Source organism: Canis lupus, chromosome 28, assembly GCF_011100685.1.
Source record: "Canis lupus familiaris isolate Mischka breed German Shepherd chromosome 28, alternate assembly UU_Cfam_GSD_1.0, whole genome shotgun sequence".
NCBI classification, from domain to species: domain Eukaryota; kingdom Metazoa; phylum Chordata; class Mammalia; order Carnivora; family Canidae; genus Canis; species Canis lupus.
In genome coordinates, this window is record NC_049249.1 from 1,070,803 (window position 1) to 1,098,632 (window position 27,830).

Here is a 27,830-nt window from a genome sequence, read left to right on the forward strand (position 1 = left end):
ACTCTAGGCCTGCTGGTGTCCCTACTCCAGGCCAGTAGACCCTCCATCAGAAGAATAGCAGTCCTGAAGCCTGACAATCCCTCTCCTTCAAGAAGAGTGCTGTTAGGGCACTGAGAAAGCCCACTCAGTGAGAAGGTGCAGAGAGAGCACAGCAGGAGCTCGTGGCTACAAGTACATCATGAGATATAATATAAGCAGATTCCTTGGGTAGTGACACTCAGTTGTCACTCTTTTGCTTCCTGAGCTGGGAAGCAACTTTGATGCATTCCATATTAGTCAGAGTTCTCTCCATTGCAACCTGATGAGCTTGACCCAAACTAGGGTTTAGAAGGTAGGAAAATGGGGTAGTGAATTGATCTGAAGGAAAGAAAAGTCCAGGGGATTCTAGGGCCTGGGAGCTAGGATTCTGTACATCCAGAACATTTTCCTCCCTACTTCTCTCTCAAAGTCTCCTTCCTCCTTCAAGGCTTCTCTACTTGCCAGAGACATGGCTGGAGGCAGATCTGATACGTGGCATCCTAGCTTCGCTGCCCAAGGGAAAGATGGTTTGTTTCTCCCAAGGATTCTGATCAGCCCAGACTAGGTGTCTTGCATGCTTTGGACCATTTTTTTTTTTTTTTTTTTTTTGTGGCCTTGGAGCATGAGCCCAATTCTTGGCCCAGCCTAGGTCATAGTCATGCATACCAGAGGCTGAGTGATGAACAAGGGCATGAATAGTCCCTAAAAGCATCAATCCGTTTAGTGTTCTTATCCCAAGTGAGTGTTTTGGGCTTATTGATGTGTGGGGTGACCCAGATGACTATGCACTAAAAAATATCAAGTGCCCTATGTCACTTTCACTCCAGCAAACATTAGGAGGGGTGGGGTTAGGGGGCTAGCTTTTTCTGACTTGCCCTGTGAGCTAACAAAATCATAATGCTTTAACGAAGATGTGATCCCAAAGAAATCCCAACCCTTTTCCCCGGCACCACACCTGCTTTATTTAGTTCAGGGCTTTTTTACTTGCCCTGCTTCCTGTCATGTTCCATGACATGCTGGCCTAGGTCAAAATTCACCAACAAATCTGACAGCATCTATGAACAATGGGCTCTTACCTGTTTTGGCTTCTTTTAAATACGCAAGTCATTGTCCCTTTTGTAAACTGCTTAAGTATAGTCGTTTCAATACAGGCCTGAGAGTAAAAGCAACTTGAAGAGCTTTTCCTAATTTCCATTTGAATGATAGGTTTTTCCCTTACTTACCTTTAGAAATGTTAAGGCAAGTCATGGTTAGTGATTTTTTTTTTTTTTGATAGGCCACAAATGAATAGATCCGCCTCTTAGGTTTACTATGACAATAATGTCAAGATTTACCACCCCAAATATAAATAATAGTGAAAGGGAATAGAAGGGAAGGGAGAAGAAATGGGTAGGAAATATCAGAAAGGGAGACAGAACATGGAGACTTCTAACTCTGGGAAACGAACTAGGGGTGGTGGAAGGAGAGGAGGGCAGGGGGTGGGGGTGACTGGGTGGTGGGCACTGAGGGGGGCACTTGATGGGATGAGCACTAGATGTTATTCTGTATGTTGGCAAATTGAACACCAATAAAAAATAAATTTATTATTAAAAAAATAAAATTAAAAAAAAATTTACCACCCCAAGGAAGCACCAGGGACAGATTATCCATTGCTTCCAGTTATGAGCAGAACTTGGATAGTTTGCTTCTAGAGACAATGGTGGGATGATCTCTGCTTGGATGTCGAAAGTACCTTCCAAGATTCCCTTGGGAAGCATTTTCAGTAGGACGTGATGGTCTGGTAGGCTCCTTATACTCAGTGTTCAGCTGGTCCCTAGGTCACACAGCACAGTGTGGATCTGTGCAGTTATGACCAGAATGTTGGAGGGAAAAGTCTGAGTTGAATCTGAAACAAAGACCTATTAGGCTAACCTGTAGCTACCAGCTCTACAAAGCCTGGGTCTTCTTAGTGGCACGTGTTTATTTCCATATAGGATGGCCCTAAGCTCCCTGAGTTTGAGGGTTATTGAAGCTCAGTTCGGTTCTGCAGAAGCTTGGGGGCTCCCCTACCCTCTTGGCTGCCCCCACAATCTTCTCTTCACATGTCCCACCCTTCACCCCCACCTGGTACCCCAGGGACCCCACTAGCCCATATGGTTCCTTGTGCAAATGAAGAAATCACCCTCCTTTTTCAAAACACCACAGGACCACATTTTGCTAGAATATTGCCATGATAAAATGGGATATGCTGCTTATGATAATTATGATATGAGCCAACCACATATTTTCCTCTCCTGATGGATGCTCTGGGAAGTTCCAGTGAATTCTTCCAAGTGGTACTTCTTCCTCAAAAGCCATGTGGTTTATTCACCGTCTTTGAAACCTGGCAGACAGGAAGGGAATGAGATGCAAGTATAGGCCAGAGAAAATGACCTTCTCTTTGTAAAGCCAAGCTATTTCTGCTTCTAGAAAATCTGCCTGCTCCCAATTTGGACCCTGTCCAATAAACCACAAGAGGTATTGGTAAGTTATCTTTGGGAATGTTACTGTATAGCTAAGTTCTTGGACAAATATTTACTTTTTGAAGCTATCATAATGAGAGCCTTAATTGTAAAGAAATTTCCATTTTGAAGATGTATGCCAGCTGATGCATGAATGTTAACACAGTGTAGTGTAAAGCAATTTATAGGATCCAGAATCTCACAGTATTTGTTGTCCCATTACAAGAATTCTATGAGAGGTTAAGTCACCTTAAGATAAACATGAATCTGAGATAATTAGAGAATAAGAAACTTGACCAAGTTCACATAGCTATACAGAGGGGCACAAGTCACACTCAAGGCTATGTTTAAAACATATGATTTACCATATATACATGATCCATTACAAAGCCAAATAATTTCTGTGGCATGCAGTAAAGAACCACCCAGAGCACACCCACACAAAAGGTGTCTTGAACGAGACAGTTGACAAGATGTTTCTTTTCTAGAATGTCTCCATCTTCAGTGAGATCCTGGATGTTGTATCAGTCCACACAGAGCAACTTCCACACAGATTTATTTGCCTGTATCCCCCTGCCTGACCCCAATCCAAACACATTAGAAATGTGAAGCTGAGTCAGGAGAGGCACTTTACAACAGTAGGGTCTTTAAAACACATTTTCCCAGCTCAGCTTCCACTTCCTACTCTCCTATCCCAGGGGAACCAGGCAAAAACCTTTGCTCACACGAGTGGACATCCAATTAGGCTGGTAACCTTGGCACACTTCCAAAAGTCTTACTTCCTCCAGTGTGTCAATGGATGGCTAACTCCATAAGAATTTTTTGGAGAATATAAATTTCTATGCCAATACAAGTCCACCCTGATGGAGAGGTGGAAGTCCTTTAGAATGGTGTGCTACCTGCTGCTTGTCCTTCAGCCTTGGGTGAACACAGATGGGGAAATGGGCACTGGGGTATTTAGAGACAGTGGAGTGTTAGCTCAGACATCAAAGTTTCCCACAATCTGCCTCTGCCCTTAAATCAGCAGGGTCAGTGCATCTATTTAAAACAAGAGATGCTATCTTGAGTGACCATTTGGAATAAGCAGTTTTCTCTGCTTTAGATGCCCTTAGAAATGTTATCTGAAAACCAATTAGTATCTATCTATCATCTCACACTGTGGCCTATAATGGCATTTCCTCTAGCTATATACTCTGAGCTTGATATCACAAATGCAGGAAGAGTAGAAGATTAAAATAAGATTTTAAAAAGATTAAAACCAGAAAAGAGAAGAAAAATGAAGGGGTTTGGCTCAGCAGAAAAATCTCGTTGGGTGCTCTCAGAATCAGAGTCCACACTGCTCAGGGCTCAGACCCAGAAAAATCTTGTCCTGGGAGATTTGTCCAAGGGCTGCAGCCCCTACTCTTTTACAGAGAGGAGCCTAGTACCTAGTGCCTCATACCTTTCTTTGAAGATACCTGGAACACTGTTGGAAAGGGGCTCTCTGCCACACAGAAGGCACAAAAATAAGGATGTTGTTTCCATAGTATCATAAATAACTAGGATGGCAGGTATAAATAGGACCATGAAAGAGGACCACAGAAGACGACCACGGAAGAGGATGCCATGTTACATCTTGTTCTCCTCAAAGAGGATCTGGGCATAGACGGTGCTGGTGGGGAGGCCTTTGGCAGCCCGGGGGGGTTTGACCAGCTCCAGCTCAGCATAGGTCAGGTTCTCCTCAGCAATCTTTGGCTAGAAGACAAAACACAACACAACACAACTCTAGTTGACCACAGGGAGTTCTACATCATACATTCATCAAGTGTGCATTTTTACTGCATTCTGGGGTTCCAAACACAAACAACGGACAAAATTTCCCCAAGGATATATAAAACCTAAAAGTCATAATTATATACATCTCACTGTCTTATAAAGAATATTATGGGGGCACCTGGGTGGCTCAGTGGTTGAGCATCTGCCTTTGGCTCTCCGGTCGTGATCCCAGGGTCCTGGGATCGAGTCTCTCCTGCAGGGTGCCTGCTTCTCCCTCCACCTGTGTCTGCCTCTTTCTCTGTGTCTCTCATGAATTTAAAAAAAAAACAAAAAACAAAAAACAAAAACTTAAAAAAAGAACATTATGCCCTGAAAAGAGACATCATGATTTATTCTTAAATTGACATAGAACACTAATAAAAAATGACTAAACATTAAGCTACAAAGTAAACTTTAATTCTGAAAATAATGTTAACAAACAGAGACAGAGTGTGCACAAGAGGAGGATAGAGGGAGAGAATCTTAAGCAGACTCTCCACTGAGTGCAGAGCCCAACATGGGGCTTCATCTCATGACCCTGAGATCATGACCTGAGCAGAAATCAAGAGTCAGATGCTTAACCGACTGAGCCACCCAGGCATCCCACTAACAGTTTCTGATTAAAAGGAAACAAAAAATAAATACATAAAAGAGACAGAAACACAATACTCTAGAAATTAATAACAAAATTAGAATGGTACCATCTAGACATTTTCTTGAATGACTTAACCTTATAAAACTAAAGTTCTGGAATATCTTGATAATGATGAAAAAGAAAATATTACTTGCCAGAACCCAAAGAATGTAGTACTCACAGAAAAATCATAATCTTAAATTTTTATATTAATATTAGGAATTAAATAAATCAAGCATCCAATTAAAGAAGTTAGAAAAGAACAAAATAAATGGGAAAAAATAAAAAGAAATATCAATCAAATTAAAGCAGATTCTATCAATCACAAAGCAGAACAACACTAGAATTATAACACGAGGCCAGGCAGCTTTATAGGAAAATTTCTATGAGAAATTCCTTTAAGGAAAAGGTAATTCCAGGTAATAAAACTGATTCAGAACATTAAAAGAAAAACTTCACATGTTTTAAAGCAATCTCATTTATTAATGTAAATTTAAGTCAGATTTACTCAGCATGAGGCAACACATTAAAAGGGCAGATAAGGGAACCCTGGGTGGCGCAGCGGTTTAGCGCCTGCCTTTGGCCCAGGACGCGATCCTGGAGACCCGGGATCGAATCCCACATCGGGCTCCCGGTGCATGGAGCCTGCTTCTCCCTCTGCCTATGTCTCTCTGCCTCTCTCTCTCTCTCTGTGTGACTATCATAAATAAATAAAAAAAATAAAAAATAAAAAAAAAATAAAAGGGCAGATAATACTGTTCCAGGAATGCAAAGATGGTTCAATATTAGAAAAATAAACCAATACAATCCATTAGAGCAATAGATGCAAACAACAATATGGTCATCTCTATAGATGCTGGAAAGGCATTTAATAAAATTAAAAAGAAACATTTTTGTTAAAAATAACTTTTAAATGAAAGAAGCATAGGCATATATTTTCCTGCCATGATTAATAAACATTATTAAAATAAAGAATAACTGGTGGATTACTATGGAGTGACATCAGCATCATGGCAGCAGAAGTCATTCCTTTTATCTCTCCCCTTCGATGTACAACTAATTGGACATCCATAACCAAAAAGAAAAGTACCTCTGTATAGCAGACCAGGACACCTGAGAGATCTGTCCATCTGTGCACCTGAAGGTGGGTGGAATGGACTGCAGAGGAGGCTGCAGAGGGAGGGTGGTGGTGGTAGAGCCAGTGGTGGCATGGACAGTGATGGCAGAGAAGGTGTGGGTGGTCCAGCAACCAGCCTGCACCACCTTTCTGGCAGAGAAGGTGAAGGGTGAAGGCAGTAAGTGCAAGTGGGCGGGCTATGTGCCTTACAGCCGGAAGGAAGACCACAGTGATGGGGGAGAGGGAAAGGGATTGACTAAAGTGTCTCCTGCTGTCTGCCCCAGAAGGCAAAAGGACTATCCCTACCTCAGGATCCCCCTATGAAGCAGTGGGCACACCCAAAGCCCTAAGCACTGAGTGAGCACACACCTTCCTTACTCACCCCTGCTCTGCACTCACCTTTTGCTTTTTTAAATGCATAGCAGCCTGTCAGCTCCCTTAACAGGAGCCAAAAACTTGTGCTATAGCGCCATCTTCTGGAAAACAAAAGGAAGGTCCCGAACTACCTACCAGTGGAGCTGTTAGAATCAAAGTAAACAAAATTTGCCTACATAGAAAAGGTGTTCACTACTTCAAATGCAGTGGTAGGACCACTTCTCATCAAACATCATGAACAATCACAGTAACGTGAAAAAGTGTCACAGTAACCTGGTCTCACAAAGATAAAATGACAATTTTCCGGCAACCAAACCCAAAGATATGGAATATTTTAGTCTACCTGATAATTTAAAATACTTGAGGTAAAGAGTTCAACAAGCCATACGAAAACTCAGGAAGACAGTGCAGTGATACCAGTAATGAAACTAATAGAAGGAATACTTTACCAAGAGACTCAAATTCTAGAACAGAACCAAACAGAAATCCTGGAGATGAAGAACTCAATAAATGAGACAAAGAATGCATTAGAATGTACTGGAAATACAGCAGATGATGCAGAAGAGAGAATTGGTGAGCTCAAGGGCAAAAATATAGAAATGACTCTGGTAGAAAAGAAGAGAGAACCGAAATTTGTAAATAGTGTACAAACTATGGGAGTCATTTGACTCCAATAGAAAAGACAACATAAGAATAATGGGTATCCCATAAAGAAGAGAGAGGGGAAGGGAAGAGAGCGTATTTAAAGAAATAAGAGCTGAGAACTTCCTACTCCTGGGGAAGGAACTGGATATACAAGACCACAAAGCCAATAGAACACCTTATTATCTCAATGAGAAAAGATCCTCTCCAAGACACTTTATATTAAAATGGTCAAATTCAACAATAAAGAAAGAATTATAAAGACAGCCAAGAGGGGAAAAAAGACAGTAACCTACAAAAGCACCCCTATTAGGCTATCAGCAGATTTCTCAGCAGAAACTCCACAGGCCAGGAGAGGAATGACATATTCAAAGTACTGAAGGATAAAAACCATCAGCCAAAAATATCTGGTAAAGCTATCTTTCAGAAATTAAGGAGAAAAAAAGGTCTTCCCAAACAAAAGCTGAGAGAGTTCATCACCACTAGACCTTCGCTACAAGAAATGGAGCTCCTCAAGCTGAAATGACAAGATGAAAGTACACAAAACTGTGATTTAGGCAATACATAGAATTAGAATACAATAGCTCTTCTTTAAAATAATATATTAACCTCTTAACTACAGCACAAAGATTAAAGGAAAAGAGAATGAAAGATAACTATAGTTATTACAACTTGGTAACAAATCCACAGTATCAAAGAGATCATTTGTGACATAAAAATATAAAAGGGGAAGAGTAAAAGAATGGAACCTTTAGAGGCAAATGAAGATAAACCGCTATCAGCAGGAAAAGGACTATTTTATCTATGAAATGGTTTGTGTATACCTCATGGCAACCACAAAGCAAATATCTAAAGCATAGACACAAAACTAAAAAAAGGGGATGGGGATGGGAGGAGACTATGCCAGTGACATGAAAAACCACCAACTTAACAAAAGTAGATAGAAACAGGAGGAAAAAGAAACAATGGAGAGACAAAGTAACCAGGAGGCAAAATATAAAATAGCAGTAGTAAATATTTGATTATCAATGATCACCCTAAATGTAAATGGACTGAACTCACCAATCAAAGGCACAAGTGCCTGGATAGATAAAAAAATAAGACCCAACTGTATGCTGCCTACAAGAGACTCATTTCAGCTCTAAAGACACACATAGGTTTAAAGTGAAAAAATGTAAGATGGTATTCCAAGCAAGCAGAAATGAAAAATTAGGCATAGCTATACTTGTATCAGACAAAATAGACTTCAAGTCAAAAAGAGTAACCAGAGTCAAAGGTTATAATAATAAAGGGGTTGATACATCAAGCAGATATAACAATAGTAGATATATATGCTCCAACAACTAAGGAATGAATTAAGTATATATTAATTATATTAAGTAATTAGTATTACTTAAGCATATGGGTATATTATATATTAAGTCATTAATAAAAGAAGTTAAGTAATTAATAAAAGATCATAAGGCAGAAATAGACAATACAATAATTGTGGGGGATTTCAATGCCCCAATTTCAGCAATGGATAGATCATTTGAACAGAAAATCAACAAGGAAATGTTGAAATTGCAACTATTTTAGTACAAATGGATTTAACCAACACATATAGAATATCCACCCTGGGCAGCCCTGGTGGCTCAGTGGTTTAGTGTCACCTTCAGTCCAGGTGTGATCCTGGAGTCCCAGGATCGAGTCCCGCATCGGGCTCCTTACATGGAGCCTGCTTCTCCTTCTGCCACATGTGTCTCTGCCTCTCTCTCTCTCTCTCTCTGTGTCTCTCATGAATAAATAAATAAAATCTTTTAAAAAAAGAATAATCCTCCCAATAGCAGCAGAATGCACATTTTCTCAAGTGTATGGAACATTCTCCAGGATAGATTATGTCAGTCCACAAAACTAATCTTAGGAAAAGTAAGAAGACTGAAATCATAACAAGTATCTTCTTGGACTACATGGTATAAAACTAGATATCAATAAGAGGAAAGTGAGAAGATCTAAAAATATTTGGAAACTAAACAACACATTTCTAAACAACCATGGGATCAAAGAAGAGTCAAAAGAGAAATGAAAAATTATCTCAAAACAAATGAAAATATAACATCAATTTTTGTGAGATATATCAAAAGCAGTTCTGAGAGGAATGTTTATGACAATAAGTGCATATATTAAGAAATTAGGAAGATCTCAAACAACCTAATTTTACACCATAAGGAACTACAAAAGGAAAACAAACTGAGCCCAAAGTTAACAGAAAGGAGGAAAAGAGTAAGGATCAGAGTGGAAATAAATGAACTAGAAAACAGAAAAATAATAGAAAGGATCAGGGAAACTAAGAGCTGGTTCTTTGAAAAGATAAACAAAATCAACAAATCTCAAGTTAGAAAAATAGAGAAAATTCAAATAAAATTTAGAAATGAAAGGGAAGATCTTAGAACAGATACTACAGAAATACACAGAATCATGAAACTACTATGAAAAATTATATGCCAACAAATTTAATAATTGAGAAGAAGTGTTTAGAAACACATAACCTAAGAAGACTTAATCAGGAGGAAATAGAAAAGCGAAAGAGACATTGTTCTAACTGTAAAGAGATTGAAACAGTAATAAGAAAACTCCCAATACAAGAAACTTCAAGACCAGACAGCTTCATGGGAAAATTCTACCAAACATGTAAAGAACAATTAATATCAGCCCTCTTCAAACCCCTTTAAAGTATCAAGGAGGAGGAAACACTCCCAAACTCATCCTATGAGGCCATCATCACTTTGATACAAAAACCAGGCAGGGGTACCACAAGAAAAGAAAATTATAGACCAATATCCCTGATGAATATAGATGCAAAAATTCTCAAAACGATGTTAGCAAATCGAATTCGTGAACATATTAAAAGGATTACACACCAAGACCAAGTGGGATTTATCCTTGAGATGCAAGGATGGCCCAACATACACAAATCAATAAATGTAATCCACCACATTAATAAAATGAAAGATAAAAAGTTACACGATCATCTCAGTAGATACAGAAAAGGCATCTGGCAAAATACAATATCCTTTCATGACAAAAACCTTTAAGACTAGTTATAGAAGTAACATACTTCAACATAATAAGCAACACATATGACAAATCACAGCTAACATTATACTTAATGGAGAGAAATTGAAAGTGTTTCCCTCCGAGATCAGGAACAAGGCAAGGATGCCCACTCTCACCGCTCCTATTCAATATAATATTGGAAGTCCTAGATAGAGCAATTAAGCAAGACAAAGAAATGAAAGGCATTCAAATCAGAAAGGAAGAAGCAAAACTGTTACTATTTGCTGATGATATGGTTCCTATATATAGAAAATCCCAAAGAATTAGTAAAAATCTATTCCAGTAACATGGTAGGACACAAAACCAACATATAGAAATTTTTTTTAAAATATTTTATTTATTTGGGGATGCCTGGGTGTCTCAGCGGTTGAGTTCCTGCCTTCCGCCCAGGGTGTGATCCTGGAGTCCCGGGATCGAGTCCCACATCGGGTTCCCTGCATGGAGCCTGCTTCTCCCTCTGCCTGTGTCTCTGCCTCTCTCTATCTCTGTCTCTCATGAATAAATAAATAAAATAAAATAAAATCTTTTTTTTTAAGATTGTATTTATTTATTCATGAGAGACACACACAGAGGCATAGGCAGAGGGAGAAGCAGGCTCCATGCAGGGAACCCAGTGTGGGACTCAATCCTGGGACTCCAGGATCACACCCTGGGCCGAAGGCAGGCACCCAACTGCTGAGACACCCAGGCATCGCCCAACATATAGAAATTAACTGCACTCCTTTACACTAAAGATGAAGCACCTGAAAAACAAAAAGAAAATGAACCCATTCAATACAGCATCAAAAAGATACTTAGGAATAAATTTAACCAATGAAGTGAAAGATTTATACAATGAAAACCACAAAACTTTGCTGAAAGAAACTGAAGAAGACACAAACAAAGAGAAAGATATCCCATGTTCATGGATTGGAATAATTAATATTGCTGAGATGTCCATACTACCCAAAGCCATCTACAGATTCAACATAATCCCCATCAAAATACCAAAGGCATTCCTCACAGAAATAAAAGAGACAATCCCAAAATTCGTGTGGAACCACAAAAGACCCTAAATAGCCAAAGCAATCCTGAGAAAAAAAATAACAAAGCCAGTGGTATTATGCTTCTGGATTTCAAACTATAGTACAAAGCCACAGTACTAAAAACATGACAGTGCTGGCACAAATACAGACACATTAGACAACTGAAAAACCGTAGCATATACGGTCAATTAATATTTGACAAGGGAGCCACGAACACTCAATAGTAAAAGGATAGTCTCTTCAACAAATGGTGGTGGGAAATTTGGAGAAACACATGCAGAATAATGAAATTGGACCACTATCTCACGTCACTCACAAAAAAATAATTTGAAATGTATCAAAGACTTAAACAAAATATCTGAAACCACAGAAGTCCTAGAAGAAAACATGTGGGAGAAGCTCACTGATATTGGTCTTATAAATAATATTTTTTGGTAATAACATCAAAAGCACAAATAACAAAGAAAAAAAATTAACAAATGGTACTACATAAAACTGAAAAGCTAAAAAGCAAAAGAAACAATTAACAAAATTAAAAGACAGAATTTGAATGGTACTGTCAAAGGGATACACCTGTCAGTGACACTGATGAGAAAGTCCAGAAATTAACCCAGAATAGTAAAATAAAATACTATTTTTCAATAAATACTGTTAGGACACTTGGGTAGCCACTTGAAAAAGAAAATCATATCCCTACATCATTCTTTACACCAAATTCCAGATAAATTAAAATTTTTAATGTGGAAAATAAATTCATAGTACTAGAATAATGTGTGGGGACACTTGTTTAAAAAACTCTCAGTGGCTCAGTGGTTTAGCGCCGCCTTCAGCCCCGGGCGTGACTCTGGAGACCCAAGATCGAGTCCCACATCGAGTCCCACATCAGGTTCCCTGCATGGGGCCTGCTTCTCCCTCTGCCTGTGTCTCTGCCTCTCTCTCTGTGTGTCTCTCATGAATAAATAAATAAAATCTTTTAAAAAATAAAAAAATAAAAAAATTAAATTAAAAACTCAGGGTAAAAAAAAAAAAACTAAAACATAAAAACCTCACAGTGTAAAAAAAAAAAAAAACAACTCAGTGTACAGAAGGTACTTTACAGAATAATCCAAGATTGATACAAAATGAATATGTAAATGAATATAAAGATATGTACATCTGCATACCATAGATGGCAAAAATATTCTCTAAATAAAGTCAAAGGACAACGGATAAAAATGAAAAGATTTACAACTCATATCAAAGGGCCTTACAATTCAACAAAGATAATGGCCAATAACCCATTAGAAAATTAAAGTACAACGAATAGGACCAGATAGTTCACAGGAAAGTAAGTTACAAAGGCTCTTACACATACAAATGAGATTCGACCTCCAGTAGTAAGAGAATGACAATTTAAAATCAGATGTCACTTTTTGTCTTTCACATCAACAAACATTAAAAAAGAATGGTTGCCAAAAGAAACACAAGAAACAGGTCTTTTTGTATATTGTTAGTGGAGGTGTTTATTGTTACAAGCAAAAATCTGGAAACACTTCAATGAACATTAGTGGGAGACCGTGTATTCATACCATGGGGTATACTGTGGAGTCTTTAAAAAGAATGATGGACCCATACATCTACTGTATGTTTTACCATCATTTGTGTAAATACATGTGTATATATTCTATATGCTTTGAAAGCCCTTGGAGCCTGCTTGGAAAATCAAGCACCTGGTATCCATGATGTAAACTGGATGGCAGAAGGGAGACCCACAATTTAGTGTGTACATTTGTTGATACCTTTTACATTTTCTAGTAGGCACATGTGTTTAAACATCACATTAATTAATTTTAAGTCATAATCAGAAAAATAAAAGTCAGCCACTGTTTTAGAGTCATTAAAGACACATGACTTTCATTTAGGCAGCATACTTTTCATTTTTGTTTCTTGGCTTTGATTGTGTTGTTTTAATTTTTTTTCTTTTTTGTGCTTCCACTTTGGTTATCTTGTCAAGATTCAGGACGAGTAAATCATTAGTATTCGATTTAAGTTTCTTAAAAAGAATGCTTAAAGCAAAAAGCCTTTTTACTTCTGAAATGGAGCATCAGAATAGAGACAGGGAGCAAGAGACAAAGAGAGGACCTAAACTCCTATAGCCAGTACCTACTGATCAGAGGCTATGGCCAAGCGACCTTCATGAATTAGCCCATTTTAAATTTCAAAGGACATTTAGAGGGATGAGAGCCTCCTGTTTCTCTTTCAACATCAAAAGTCTTTACACTGCTTCTTATTTGTCCATATATTCCAAGCCAACAAAAATCCTGTTTACATCTTGCCTTTCAGTTTAATTGCATTTCACATTATAATGATTCCATTTAGAAATGCCATGTGTCCTCAAATAAGCACACAAAACCCAACTCATGTAAATTTTAAACCAGGATTTATGAAATCATATTGTCCAGGTGTTTTATTACATTACCTTGCAATTGCATTGTTTTCTAGTGTAGATTATCTGTTTATTCTTAACTTATTCCATTATGTTTGGATATGAAAAATAACACTAGCTTTCTCAATACAGGTCACCAGGCTGGCTGGGCTGATGTGTTGTTTTCATACATTTTTATGATGTTCCTATAGTAAACATAATTCAATAAAGCCAAAGCACACTAAATAAATAATTGCATCTAGAAAAGCAATAAAAATAAATAAAATTAGTACTTTCATAAGTGGAAAGGTACTTCAATTACTGCTACAAGCAACAACCCACCATAAAATGTGTAGAATCATTTCCCTTATGCATATTTCTGGGATATAATAATTTGATTGAAGATATGAGGCAGCACACAGGAGGCTCTGAATTGTGAAGTGTATACAGTTTCCAACAGAAGATGCATAATATTGGTCCTTGGCACCTTTAAAGAACCTATTGTTTTTCTGGCATGCACACTTGGCTGTCACCATCAACCATGTGCTTAATTACATTTCCCAGCTTGTTTAACTGGAAATAAATTCCTAATGGCCAACGAAAGGGGGTAAATGCAGACTCCTCACCAGTTCTCACCACGCCGCCTTTTTACAGCACTGATGCTTTAGTGGAAGGTTCGGGTGGGAAGTAGCTTAGAGAAATTGTTTGGAGTAATTAATTATTGGTAAAACTATAGAACTGGTAGTAAAACCAGAAACCAAGAGCAGAATGTAAAGGTTAAAGTGGATGATTTGATAGGGTACAGCCAGGGTGAGGACCCTGCAGCAGGGCCACACCCATATTTCTGGTGATGACTGTGATCTTGACCATTTGAAGGTGTCCTGGGCATAAGCTAAGGAATCACTCCTAGTGTCTTCGGCAGTTCGAAAACTGGAGCACAGTAAGGGAGTCTCTAAGGATGAATTGAGAAGCACTTCTGTCAGTTCCCTGCCAGCTGCTGGCCCTTAAAACGGCGCTCTTCAAGACCCCATTCCTACTCATTCACAAGTGTACTTATGGGCACCCAAGGGTGCAAACTTCAATGATCTCGAACTGGCTGTTCACACTCTTGCAAGTGCTTCAGACTGCACTCAGACATGAAGGAAACTCCTAGAAGCAGGATTTCTAGGCCTCAGACACTTATGTCTGATGTTGCTGTATTCATTGGCGAGCAGGAGCAAGAAGAAACGGAAAGGAGGGAAAGTGGACCAATGGCTGGGAAGGTTTGACAGGGTCCTTTAGCAAAAGCCCTAGAACTTTCCAAACACATGAGCAACAACTTCCCTATTTCTTCTTTCACAGGACTATTTGGTTTCCCTCTCAGCCTACAGAGATTCTTGGTCAGTTCCTCTATTTCTCCAGTAAGGGCCTGGCATTTGTGTTTACCACTGCTTGGGATCTCTTCTGTTCTAAACCTCTTTGTTTTACGTACCTGTAATCTTACTATTGATACATTTCCTCCCAGCCAGGGAGAATCCATTCCTTAGCCTGGAAGGGGATTCGATAAGCAAGAAGGGATGGAAGTTCACATATAGACATACATCGATGGCATCAAAGAGAGACTGGAATGGAATTTTGAAAGACTCTTCTCTCAGTTGGTGGAAATGTTCATTCAGAGGAGGCAAGGAGATTGGCCCTTAGGCCATTATCCCATGGCTGACTGCAGAGCATGAGTATAGGAGTAATTTGGACCTTAGTTCAAACATCAGCTGTATGCTTCCACTGTCCTCAAGGACCTCCTAGATCCTAGACTTTTACTCCACTGCCAGAGTCGGATTAAGTTCCCACAGAGCATAACTTTCCCTCAGAAGGATTCAGAAAGCATTATCACTTCTGGACTCTAGGTGTAACAAGGTCAGTATGCAGTGAAATGCCAAGTCTTCTGTGGCCCATCCTTCTGTTCCGCCAGTGGTGAGACACTCAACAGCAGATGATAACCTCCAGGTTGGACCTCCTGCTTCTCATTTAAGGTCCCCCAGTTCTAGAGTATTCACTATGGAAAATGAGTGTATGGGGAAGGGTATGGAAAGTGAGTGTATGGGGAAGGGTTTACTTGATATGGCTAAGACTAGAGAAGTCAAACCCCAGGAATTCAGAAATTGTGTACCTCTTTGGGCACATACCACACTTCAGGCTCCTAACTGGTAGTTTCTGAGTATTTCATTTGGTAGGTGTGCTTCCAGGATCCAAGCCAAAATGTAACACTCCTACCAGGAGAGAGGGAGAAAGGAAAGACAGAAGGAAAGAGAGGTTGATTTAATATTCTATGCAGACTGCTGCAAAAACCACCTTTTTTTTTTTATAGCTATCACAGCTGGAGGTGCGTGCTGAATTAAGTTGCAAGAATAAGAGAAAAATGGAATTGCAGCCACTGCAAGTTCTCCAATGTCATAAGTTCAATTGGGTAATAGCGTTATCTGAGCAAAAGATCAATAACTAGGACATGGGGATGTTTATGCTAACGTCACCTTAGAGTTAAAAATGTGATTGCAGTTCTACCAAGTTGCACTATCAGGAATCTATTTACCCAAGAGAGAATTACATATTATCGAGGGCAGACTTCCTCTTCCCCCTTCAAGATAAGTGCTCATTTTTATTCCACAGAGGAGTACCTAGTAAAACAAATTTTCCCCTCACAATGCCCACACACCTATGACTATAGCCACGAAAGAGGTGGAGGCTGTGCAATCAGTGAAGCTCTAGTTGACAGAGGGCCCTCAATGGGTATCCATAGGTCCAAACTCGGGAAAGAAAACTATGTCATGGCTCTTACTGGACCTGTTAGAATCAACATGCCTTGGATATGAACTTGACTTAATTTTGAGTTCCACAGGTCTGCCGACTGGCATACTCTGCTTTGGCCAGGCAAAAGACTTTTTTTTTTTTTTTTAAAGATTTTATTTATTTATTTATTTATTTATTTGAGAGAAAGAGAGAGTGAGAGTAGTAGGAAGAGCAGAGGGAGAGAGACAAGCAGACTCCACATGAGTGCACAGCCCAATGAGGGGCTCGACCCCACTACCCTGAGATCATGACCTGAGCCAAAATTGAGAGTCAAAGGCTTAACCAACTGAGACACCAGGCCCCCTGGTAACAGACTCTTGATCAGAGATGCCCACTGAACAGGTAGAAATAGGAAGCTAAGTGTGAAAATGCAGAACTGGAAAAGGCCAGGCGAATTTTTAAGGTAAGTGCTGGAGCCACATGCCAGATCTACTCACGATCTCCTTGGAGGTAAAATCACTGGTCCTCTAGGACCTCTGGCTTCAGTAGCAAAACTGATACCAGAATCCTCACTCAGAGGTGAGGGCTAGAATTCAGTTGCACATCCCAAATCCAGCATGCAGCTGTGACTGCTGACAAAGGTGCCTTTTAATACTCTGAGCCAGGGTTTAGAAATCAGGACCCTTGGTCATCACAGAGGGGGGCACAGGTACTTTCTAAGGCACAAAATGCTCACTTCCTCTGTTGCTTCAGACATCTATTGACTGTGGGATTATGTCTACCCAAATTCCTACCCCATGCCTGGCTTTCACATGATTATTCAGTAACCGATGGCCAATGAAACAGTGTTTCCTATGACTTTGGAAGAATTAGAAGGGATCTGGAACTCAGGAGAGAAGTTTTGGATGGAGATTAAGATTTCAAAGTTGTATCCAGGTTTTTGGCACAGTGGGTTGGATGAAGTCACTTGGAATCCTTGAGCAGAGCAAATTCACATCATGCTCTTGACTCTGGAGAATTCAAAAGATGTTTAGCAAAGCGCATTCCCAGAATGAATATGACATGATGGTAAGTCACATGCCCCTGGCTAATTGCTCTGAGGATACACAGAGGTAACCAGCTATAGAACCTGCTAAAGCCATGCACAGAAAAGGCCCAAGGCTTTACAAGTCATCAGACAGATGGAGGTCTCTAGGTTTCACCAATGTATGTTTGGAAGCTAAAATGTGATTATAGATAAAGCCCTTGGGGAGGGTTCTGACACATGAAACTTTTCATAGTGGCACAGTGATAGTGTTGATTAGCTCCATGATCTAATACAGACACGCATTTTCTCTTCCCCATGGACCATAGACATATGTTTTCCCAGCTTCCTTCCAAAAGTACTTTTACTGGCAATATTATTCAAAAGAATATTTATGTTTAGAAAAAGAGAGTATTTGGCTATCTCCTTCTATGTAGGAGCCCACTCTGAGAATCTTCAATTTTGAACACTCAGTCCTCCAATCAGCTGCAATCTTTAACACTCTGACTTATTGGGTGTCTGGGGTTCAAGGGTCTGTCTAGTGGTTTAAATACCACTATATTGTGTCCGTGACACAATGCTAGTGATGGTGGTGCTTAAATGAGCATAGATTCTCAGAGACAGAAAGACCGCCATTTGCCACGTGTGTGACCTTGGGCAAGTTTCTTAGCTTCTCTGTGCATCATTTCCTCATCTGTAAAGTGAGACGCATAATAGTACCTATACCACAGGGATATTTTGAGGACTAAATGCATTAATATATGTAATGCACTTAGAAAATTACCTGGTGGGTAAATAGTAAATGCTACACAAGTGCTCAACTATTATTATTATTATTACTATTACTATAATTTTTTATTATAGAGTACAGACAAGGGTTGTTTTGACAATTGGTCCCTTTGAAATACTGAGAGGCAGAGAGAAGACACTCAGTTCATTTAGAAGACATCACACGGTAGATTCTGATGGATACCACTGGACCTCAGGCCAGTGCCAAATAAGTCCAGTGAGACAGATGTATATCTATATATTTTTTTCACAGTGGTAAAGTTAATCCTTCTAAAATGATGTCAACCCACTCACTGCTCAGCATAAAATTCTCCAATGTTTTCTTATCACACTTAGAATAAAATCTAGAGTCCCTATCAGGATACTGATCCTTCATGATTTTTCCCCAGGACTCCTCTGACCTCTGTTCACACCACACATCCCCCTTCCTGACCAATGCTTCAGCCCCTGGTCTCCTGGTATGTGTTAGACACATCTATACAGTATTCCTTGTTCAGGGTTCACCTCAAGGCTTTAGTTCAGGCTCTGCTCTCTGCCTGGAATGTTCTTCCCCCAAATAGCAGTGTGGCTTGCTCTCTCACTTTATTGGGCCTTTGCTCCAAGGAGGCTCCCTCCCCATCAAACACAGTCTCTCCCTGGCTCTTCTGCTCTGCAGTACTGTTCTGCAGAGCATGTGTCACACCTTGGAATTATAAAGTACTATCCATTTGATTACTTTTGCCTTTAACCACAAGAATGTAATCATAGCACCTAATGCTTACTTAGTGTACTGACAACTCTACACAGAAAGTCCTCTTACTATCATCCTCATTTTACACATATAGAAACAGAGGCAGAGAAATGGCAAGCTTGAGGTCAACAACTAGTATGTGGTGGAGCTGGTGCTAGAGCTAGCCTCTAACTGCATCACTGATCTCCGTGAAAGCAGAAACTTTGTCAAACATTCACTGCTACATCCAGAGTAGTGTGCTGGGAAATTGTGAGCAATTAGTTCTCCAAGAAAAAAATTCTGGTTTATAGCACTGGCTGACTTACATGTGTAAATTTTATGATGCCAAAGAGATTAGTTCTCTCTAGTGGACAGAAATGGGCTGGATCACACCACTGGCTCTAACTTAGCTTCTAGGAAGGTGCCCAACTCAGGTGCTACCCGGCACACAGAAGAAACTCAGTGTAAATTTTTACATGAATGACTGAATGAGTTTAGGACAAAAATGAAAGAAAACCAGTCTGGCACTGCATTAAAAACCTTCCTTTGAATATCCTGGGCCTCAGGAATACAGGGAGGGGATGCTCTTGGAAATCATGAGCAGAACCATGGGACTTTTTTCTCTTTTGGCCTATCTAGAATTTCCTGTAGGACATTCTACCAAGAAGAAAGATACCCAGGTTCTACTGCTTGGAATCATATAAGTCTGCCTAAGGCTTTCAACTTCATAGATTAAAATATAGACCTATGATGATATCAGATAGATAGATAGATAGATAGATAGATAGATAGATAGATAGACAGATGAAAGAAATGATGATACTGTGACACTTTGCAGTTATTACAAGAATGGAATGGATCTCTATGTAGTGACATAGAAATATGAGCCTGATGAATTGTGAATGAGAAAACAATTTAATTGTAAACATTCTGTTTAAGATCACTATCGAAAAAAAAAGAAAAGAAAAGAAAAAAAAAAGACCACTATCGTTTTGGGGGAAGTTGGCACACAGAAATTATTTGTCATAATTTGTAGGCATGACCTATACTGATTGTGGGTTGACTGTGCATACACTTTGGGAATAGACAGAGATGGATATGAATTTGTACATACACAGAAAACTGTTTAAAGAATATAAGCCAAATAGGGATTTGGCAACTGCAGAGAAATGAGAGTCAATGCAAGGAATTTCACTTTCTATCTTAACAAATGGATATTGTGAACTGCCAGCCCCACTCCTGCACGCCACTTAGAATCACCATTGCAACTTTCATTATACAAATACTCATCCAGTGAGGTCAAGACTTGGTAGACTAGGACTTTGCTGAGTGCTTTCTGTGAGACACAGCGGAGCCCGGGGAGAGCCGGGTGGGAAGGAACAGGGACCTGAGGCCAAGTGCCCAACCAGACCCTGCACTGCCACCACCTGGTGGGGAAGCTTGTGCTGCTACTTACCTCCCTGTGGCTCCCTGCCTCATTTGGGAAACAAGAGACAATAGCAATGCTTAGGTCAGGTTGTCCCAGCATTCCTACTGACCAGCACCAGGATACTGTCTGCATGCGGAGTGCCATGGAAGTGAAGTGTGTGTGTCATCACTGTCATCACCAGCTTCATCACATCACCATCATCACCACCATCACTAGCATTATGTCATGGACACAATATACAGGGCACACACCAAGCATTAAGACCAAACATAAAATAACAGCAGTATGCTGGCACACCTGAATTCATATGTAATGTGAGCAATGGCACACATGATTGTATTCAGAGTTTGCAATCTTCATCTTTCTATGTGTGCTCTAGTCATACATTCATGAGGCTGTCTTCTTGCCTTTTGGACATCACATGTGCTTGTTGGAATTTATAAATTCAGCTTTTGGGAGTCATAATAATAAATTAGAATTAAGCCTGGCTAGGAGCATAAAATCCCTTAAATGTTCCATTAGTTTGTCATGAACTCAGAACTTCACATCAAGATTTTCTTCTGGATATTGTGAATACTTAGCTCGATGTCACAGATACAGTGATGACTTTTTTCTTTTTTTTTTCCTTTTTTTTTCCAAAATGGCACTTCATTTCTAATATTCTCTACTTGAGATTGAAAAAGTCTTTTAATAACAATTCTGAAATGTTCTGCACTCAAAACTGAGGTTTTAAATGAAATTTTTTTATAAAAAAATCGAATGTGAACACAAATGATATTCCATGAGATTACAAAAATAAAATAGAGTGTAAAAGTTAAAAAAAAATTTCCCAGCAGTGCAATGATCCCAACAATGAAGTGCCCAATAAAAGCAGCAAATCAGCTGAGCTGAGCTGGAAAACAAGATACCACTCTAGAGGGACATTCCCTGCAGACAAAGGAGGATGGCCCTTCCCAGAGAGGCCTCTCCAGGGCCCCCAGGGGCAGGACGGGCCTGTGCAACTTGGTAGGGTCACTCATGGGGCTAGACCTGCAGGACCACCAGGCCTGCTCTGGCCTCGGCCAACCTCTGGCCCAGCCTACCTCTCTGCCACCTGTTCACCTCCATCAGGAGATTCTAAGGCTCATGCTCCTGTCCCCACAGCACCTTGCACCGCCTGCTGGCCCTCCATAAATGTGTGAGGAATGAATAACTAGTGGAAGACTGCAAAGTGATATGAATGAATCAATGACACAGGAAATGGGAACATGGTCCTGTGGTGGTCAATTCCAAAGTCACCTTCCTCTTCAAAGTACAAAGTCACATTATCCTCCTAAAATGGGGTGAGGCAGACTCCTCCCACAGCACTTCTGGAGTAGGATCTCCACTGTCTCCCCATATTGAATTCCTCAAAGGGGGTCCTCATTAGAGCTTCAGGCATGACCAGTCTTAAAAGACACCTGGAGAGTAAGAGCTTCACTTGGCCCATGGGGAATACAGAACCTCAAGCCAACTCCATGGGCCTGACACAACAGAGAAGCATCCAACCTGGTAGCTGTTTGTGGACGGCACTCGGCAGCCAAGGGCCTCAGCACTGACCTCATGGCACCCCCGGAGGTGCCAGCCCTATGACAGAGTTACCAGTCCCTAACACAAAACTAATACAATCCCACCTCCACTTGGGGCGGGGGTGGCGGTAGGGTCTGCTTGCACCTCCCCAATGCTCGCATCCCACCGCCCGCACTCCCCAGACTGGAGGGAATCCATGAAACCAAATGACTTCTGCTTCCCCTTTTCTCATCCTTTCCAATGCTCAGTATCTATTTTTCCCTCCAGTCAACATACATAACTCCCCGTGACAATAATGGGATGCGCATGTGTACCGAGGGGGGCATAGAATTTTTATCTCTGTAAAAATGGTACTAGCGTGGTACCAGCAAAGTTTTTGTTTTTTTCCCAAGGCTTTTACTTGGGGCAATATATTGTACAAGTGATTGTGGGGTTTTTTTCTTCTTTTTAATTTTAAATCGAGATTATGAACATATTTTATGCAGGTTAATATATCCTTTTGATGTAAAATTTAACTGAAACCAGTTCTAGCACATTAGCGACAACAAGAGAAATTCTCCGGCTAATTATAAACATCCTTCAAGAAACCTGAAATGCATGTCCTCTGGAAATAATTTTGCTGGGATTTGGGTTATTATTAAAATCCTCTCAGAATTCTATCACTGGTGCCTAATGTGCCTCCAAGCCCTGTTCTGCTACAGATCAGAGAGAAACTCTTTCTGGTCTTGGCAGGATATTCTCAATAGTGAAACAAGGCTGGGAAAAGGGGCTTCTTTCTTGAGACCAGGGAAACACCGGACAAAGCCCTTGAGGCATGTGGATCCTGGGCTGACCACTCAATGGAAGGCCCATTCCTAAGACAAGCTCCCTCTCAGCTATGATACAATGAGCCACATACTTTATGTCCATTCGGAGCACCCAGATCTTTCAGAGTTCAGGGGAGGAGGCAAGTGTACTGCAGACTTTCAGCTCGAGGGAATCCCAGGTGGGCAGAGCCACTCCCCACATGTCAGAACTCTCTACTGACAGAGGGCCTAGGAGATCACAGGGAGAAGCTGCCCAAGAAAGGTCCTCAGGAATGAAGGAAAGTCACTGTATGCTTTAGAAGCAGATTCTCATGTTTAATGTTCTCTTTGTTGATAAATAAGAAAACCACCATTCTCCCAAATGGCTGAACTCTTTATTAAAATGTAAAAACATCTTCTCCAGATATGAGGGGCTCTGTCTTGTCATCAATGACCCAGCCAGAGTGGGCTACTGAGTCTGATGAGTTATTCAGAGCCACACTCTCAAGCATTCATGTTCATCAGACTCATCTGGGATCTTGCTGAATTGCAAATTCTCACTCAGTAGATCTAGGGTGGGGCCTGGGCTTCTATTTTTCCAACAAGCTCCCAGGGGATGCCCAGGCTGTTAGTCCATGGACTACACTTTGAGCAGTGAGGACTTAGAGCTCTAGTCCCAGATCTCTGTCCTCAATTGTTCATTCATCCCACAAGCATTCTGCAAGTTCCAGCTCCTCTACTTGGGACACAGTGATGAAGAGGGCAAGTCCTTGATGATTTTAAAACTAATAAAAATTTAAAACTATTATGCATCAAGGACAATCAACAAAGGGCAAAGGCAATCTACAGAATTGGTGAAAATATCTGCAAATTATGTATCTAATAAGAAGTTAATATCCAGAATATATAAAGAGCTTCTACAACTCAACAACAACAAAACAAACAACCTGATTTTAAAAAATAGGAAAAAACTTGAATAGACATTTCTCCAAAGAAGCTATACAAATGGCCAACAAGAACATAAAAAGATGTTCAACATCCTTAATTGTTAGGGAAGTGCAAATTAAAACTACCATGAGATAGCATCTCACATCCATTAAGATGGCTACTATCAAAAAGACAGAAAATAGTGTTGGCAAGGATATAGAGAAATTGAGTCCTTGTGCACTAAAGGTGGGAATGTAAAATGGCACAGTTGTGATGGAAAACAGTATGGTAGTTCCTCAAAAAATTAAAAATAGAACTACCATATGGCTCAGAAAACCCACTTCTAGGTATATACCCAAAAACTGAAATCGAGAACTCAAAAACATATTTGCACATCCACATTCACAACAGTTATCATTCACAATAGCTAATGTGGAAGTCACTCAAACGTCTATGGACAGATGAATGGATAAGCAGAATGTGGTATATACATTCAAGGAAATACTACTCAGCCCTGAAAAAAAGAGAAATTCTGACCCCTATAGCAACATGGATGATCCTTGACAATGTTATGCTAAATGAAATAAGCCAGTCACAGAAAGATAACTACTACGTGATTCCACTTGCACGAGGTTCCTAGAGTAGTGAGATTTATAAAGACAGGAAGTAGAGGGGTGGGTTTCAGAGGCGAGGGAAGCAGGAGTGCTATTTATTGAGTACAGAGTTTTGCAAGATGAAAAGTTCTGGAGATGGTTTACAGAGCAATGTGAAGGTACTTAGCACTACTGAACTGTACACTTCAAAATGGTTAAGATGGTGAATTTTATGTGATGTGCACTTGAGCACAATTTAAAGAAATGGCCCCTACTGTGTCTACCATCTAAGGTGTCTATAACGTAGAGCCTTCATAGTCTAAGGAATGTGAAGTCACTCTGTAAGAAGGAACAGCCTGGTTCTAGCAGAGGAGAAAGTGAAATCGGGCAGCTACACAGGACTTCAGTGTGGTGTGGGAAGTGCTCAAATATAGGTAAGGTGCTGTGAATGCCCCAAGCAAAGTCAGATGGATGGGGAGGTGTTAGGCATATGACAATCTGTGGCAATGAGCAAGGGGACATGGACAAGCTGGGCCACGCCGAGGAGTCATAGTCTCCACTGCATGTGAGGGTGAGGCAGAAGACACCTAGATTCTGAATGGCATAGCCGGTCCCTGAGGCAGGGCTCTCCCACGTGGTGTAGGGGCCAGGAATCCGCACTGTGTGTACACTCTGGTGGAATGGGGTGGTGTGGAGCCTGCAGGGAAATGCTCCATAAAGAGTCAGAAGAATCCGTTTGGAACTGCCTTGACGACCCAAGCAAGGGAATGGAGGGGCTGCATGTGTGGCTGGTGCACCTGTGCCAGGGCTGACTGTGTCCGGCAATCTGACCATGGTGGAGACAGCCAACATCCCGGAGCGGTGGTGGTGCAACCACCTGGAGAGGAGGTGTGCAGCAAAGCCGTGAGCTGGGGTGGCAGCACAGCCCCATGTTCACCCCCAGGAAGGAGGACACTGATGCCGGGAGGGCTCAGAAATAACAGGGCTGTAAAGTGCTGTGAGGGGGTGGTGATGGGGAGCTCCCTGGCGTGCGGAGCATAGCTGATGCCCGCGGGACCCCCCTTGTGGCTCTGTGGGTAGTGGGTGGGCCAGGAGGGGAGCAGCAGCCCTGCGGGAGGATGGGTTGGGCAGCTGCAGCGGGACAGAGCCTGTGGGACCCGGGGCCAGCCCGCACTCACACAGCTCGCAGGAAGCCGGGCTTCACCCTGAAAGCAAAGGGGAGCTTGGGGAGTATATTAAATAGGGAAGGACAAGGTCTGAGCTGTGTCTGAGAACACTCTCTAGGCAGCAGTGTGAGGACGGATCTGAGCAGGACACACAGGAAACAAGAGACCTGCAGGGAAAGTTTAGATAATTAAGCCCATGACGTTCCAGATTTTTCGGTCTTCGGCTCACAAGAGATGATCTTCTTCTCCTTAGAGGAGAGAGGTGGCCTGAGCCTTCCAGTTACTGAATACTACATCTAGGTGCCTTCATTACAGAGCTTCTGGGGTGAGGCACAGAGCAGTCCTCAGTGAGGAGGGTGCTGACGCAGAGGTTAGAGTGTGTGAAAACCCACTGAACCCAAAGGTCCGCATTCTCTTCTTTTTCTGATGCCCCTCCTCTCAAATTCATTATTTCTTCTTGCTCTTTGTTAAGCACTGAGCTCTTGCCTCCACATCACAGAAATGCTGCTTCCTCTTCCTCCACTTGGCCTCCAAATCAATAACTGATCTGGGGCAGTAAAAAGCAATGAAAAGCATTTCTGCCTTTCTCTGTTTCTTCAGAAACTAGGAAGCCATGACAGCTTTTCCTGGAAGTATCTGCGTTCCCTGAGTGTGTACTGGGGACTCTGCTGCAGGGGGAGTGAGTGGGGGTGACCAGAAGGCTTCAGGGGGGTCTTGAGCCAGTGCCAATCCCTCACCCCCAACTGAAAGGGAAACCACATATTTTGAGTGTTGTGAAAGTACTCCCTTGCCCCCAAAAGGAGGAAGAACCACTGATGTAGGAACAATAACCCATTGTCAGTGTTTAAGGTTATTGGAAAAACAGATCACATCGTCCATCAGAGAGACCCTGTGTGATCATGCTCGGCCTCACTCTCTAATGAGGTAACTTTGAAAGCAGGCTGTTGTGTTTGTTTTTGTTAAAAAAAAGAGGGGAGCTCTATTTTGGTATCTTGATTATAAAAGGTCTAAAATGCCTTTCTCAGGGTGCCTGGGTGGCTCAGTTGGTTAAGCATCTGCCTCTGGAACAGGTCATGATCTCAGGATCCTGGAATCTAATCCCACATCAGGCTCCCTGCTCAGCAGGGAGTCTGCTTCTCCCTCTCCTTCTGCCTTTCCTCCCTGCTTGTGTTCCCTCTCTCTCTCTCTCTCTTTCTCTCAAATAAATTAATTAATTAATTAAAAAAAATAAGAAATAAAATGCCTTTCTCATCTCTTTTTTCCTTCTTCAATCCTATCTTTTAAACTTTCCAAACACTATTAGTCTCTGGCGTACATACTTCCTGCAAAATGCCATGTTGTCTTGGAAACCCACAAAAATATTCCCACTTTCATGCTTTAAGGGTGAAAATACAAGGAAATGCATGTGTCATTTTTGCCTGCCAGAGTCCAGAAGGCCCACCAGGAGTTCACACGTGCACTTGAGATGAGTGAGATGGAGCCTGCAAGCAGAGGAGCTGGCACATGTAGGTACTCAATAAATAAATATTTTCCCTCTTGGCAATGAGTCACTGGAGGTGGCAGGCAATTTGGCTTCTTGGGGTGAGAATGTGCTAACGTCACTCTGGAAAGAAGGCTGGGGGTCTCTGGGGCCCATGGCCACTCCAGGAAGTACCTTCTTATGCAAATGGGCGCAAAATAGAATAGCAACAGAGATAAACCACTCAACTGGTACCAGGCACCAAAGTAAAGATGTCTCCAAGCTTTTTCTAAAATACCCACTAAGGCCTAAGTGAGTCAACAAGTAATTATTGACTTTAGTTCCAGCTACCATCAAGACCTATTGATCTGAGAGCTAAATATCGACCCAAACGAGACTGAGGTCAATGCTGCTCTTCTTGGAAAATAAATCTTAATATTAACACAAACCTACACATACTAGGCCCAGTATTTTTGACTTTAAGTCACCGGCCAGAGAGTCCCATTCAAAGTCAGCTCTTTCCTTGATTGTCTATTGTTATGGGTATAAACTGGTTTCCAAATGGTCTCGTTTGGGTATAGAAAATTTTAAGTCTTTTCATCTCATAGATGATCAACAGATGCTTTGGTACTTAAGAAGTACTTAAGAAGTATCTTGGAGATACTTCATAAAACAAAGACCCCTTCTGAAATGCCTCTAACTGCCCCAACCTACTTCCTGTGAAGATAAGAATGTCCTATGTTGAATTGCCATCGAGAGGAGCACACTAGCTTGAATGAACACACAAACCAAACTCTGCAACTAAAACTTGTGATTAAGACCAGTGTTATTTTTGAAAATGCTGCTGACTCTGATCCCTTTACAGGTGGCCCCAAAGTGCTTAATGAAGCCTTCTGTACCCAAAAAGCATACAACTGATTTTTGTTTAATGGATAAATGAGAGGTACCCACCCCCCAGCCATGGATTAGAGAGTCATCCATTTATGACTGATGACACTGCAAAGGGGCAGTCCACTGGGTCAGCAGCATGATCTTCATGGGAAGTGGATTGCT

The 27,830-nt window shown here is 41.0% G+C and overlaps 1 protein-coding gene across 10 annotated transcripts in view; it reads right to left on the reverse strand.

Moving 5' to 3' along the window:
• Positions 1 to 1,575: 1,575 nt before the first annotated feature.
• VSTM4 (V-set and transmembrane domain containing 4) overlaps positions 1,576 to 27,830 on the reverse strand; it is a 101,036-nt gene continuing 74,781 nt past the window's right edge. For 2 of the 10 annotated variants that reach the window (XR_005380357.1, XM_038578043.1), the window contains one exon: positions 1,576 to 2,380. Coding sequence is in view for 7 of the 10 variants with exons in the window: in XM_038578043.1 (XP_038433971.1) it covers positions 2,345 to 2,380 (36 nt within the window). In the remaining 3 variants the exon portion in view is untranslated. Of the gene's footprint in view, positions 2,381 to 2,666; positions 4,233 to 15,731; positions 15,832 to 25,311; positions 25,486 to 27,830 lie in introns of those variants that run through there. The other 8 variants (XM_038578040.1, XM_038578039.1, XM_038578038.1 and 5 more) reach the window with 6 other exon arrangements.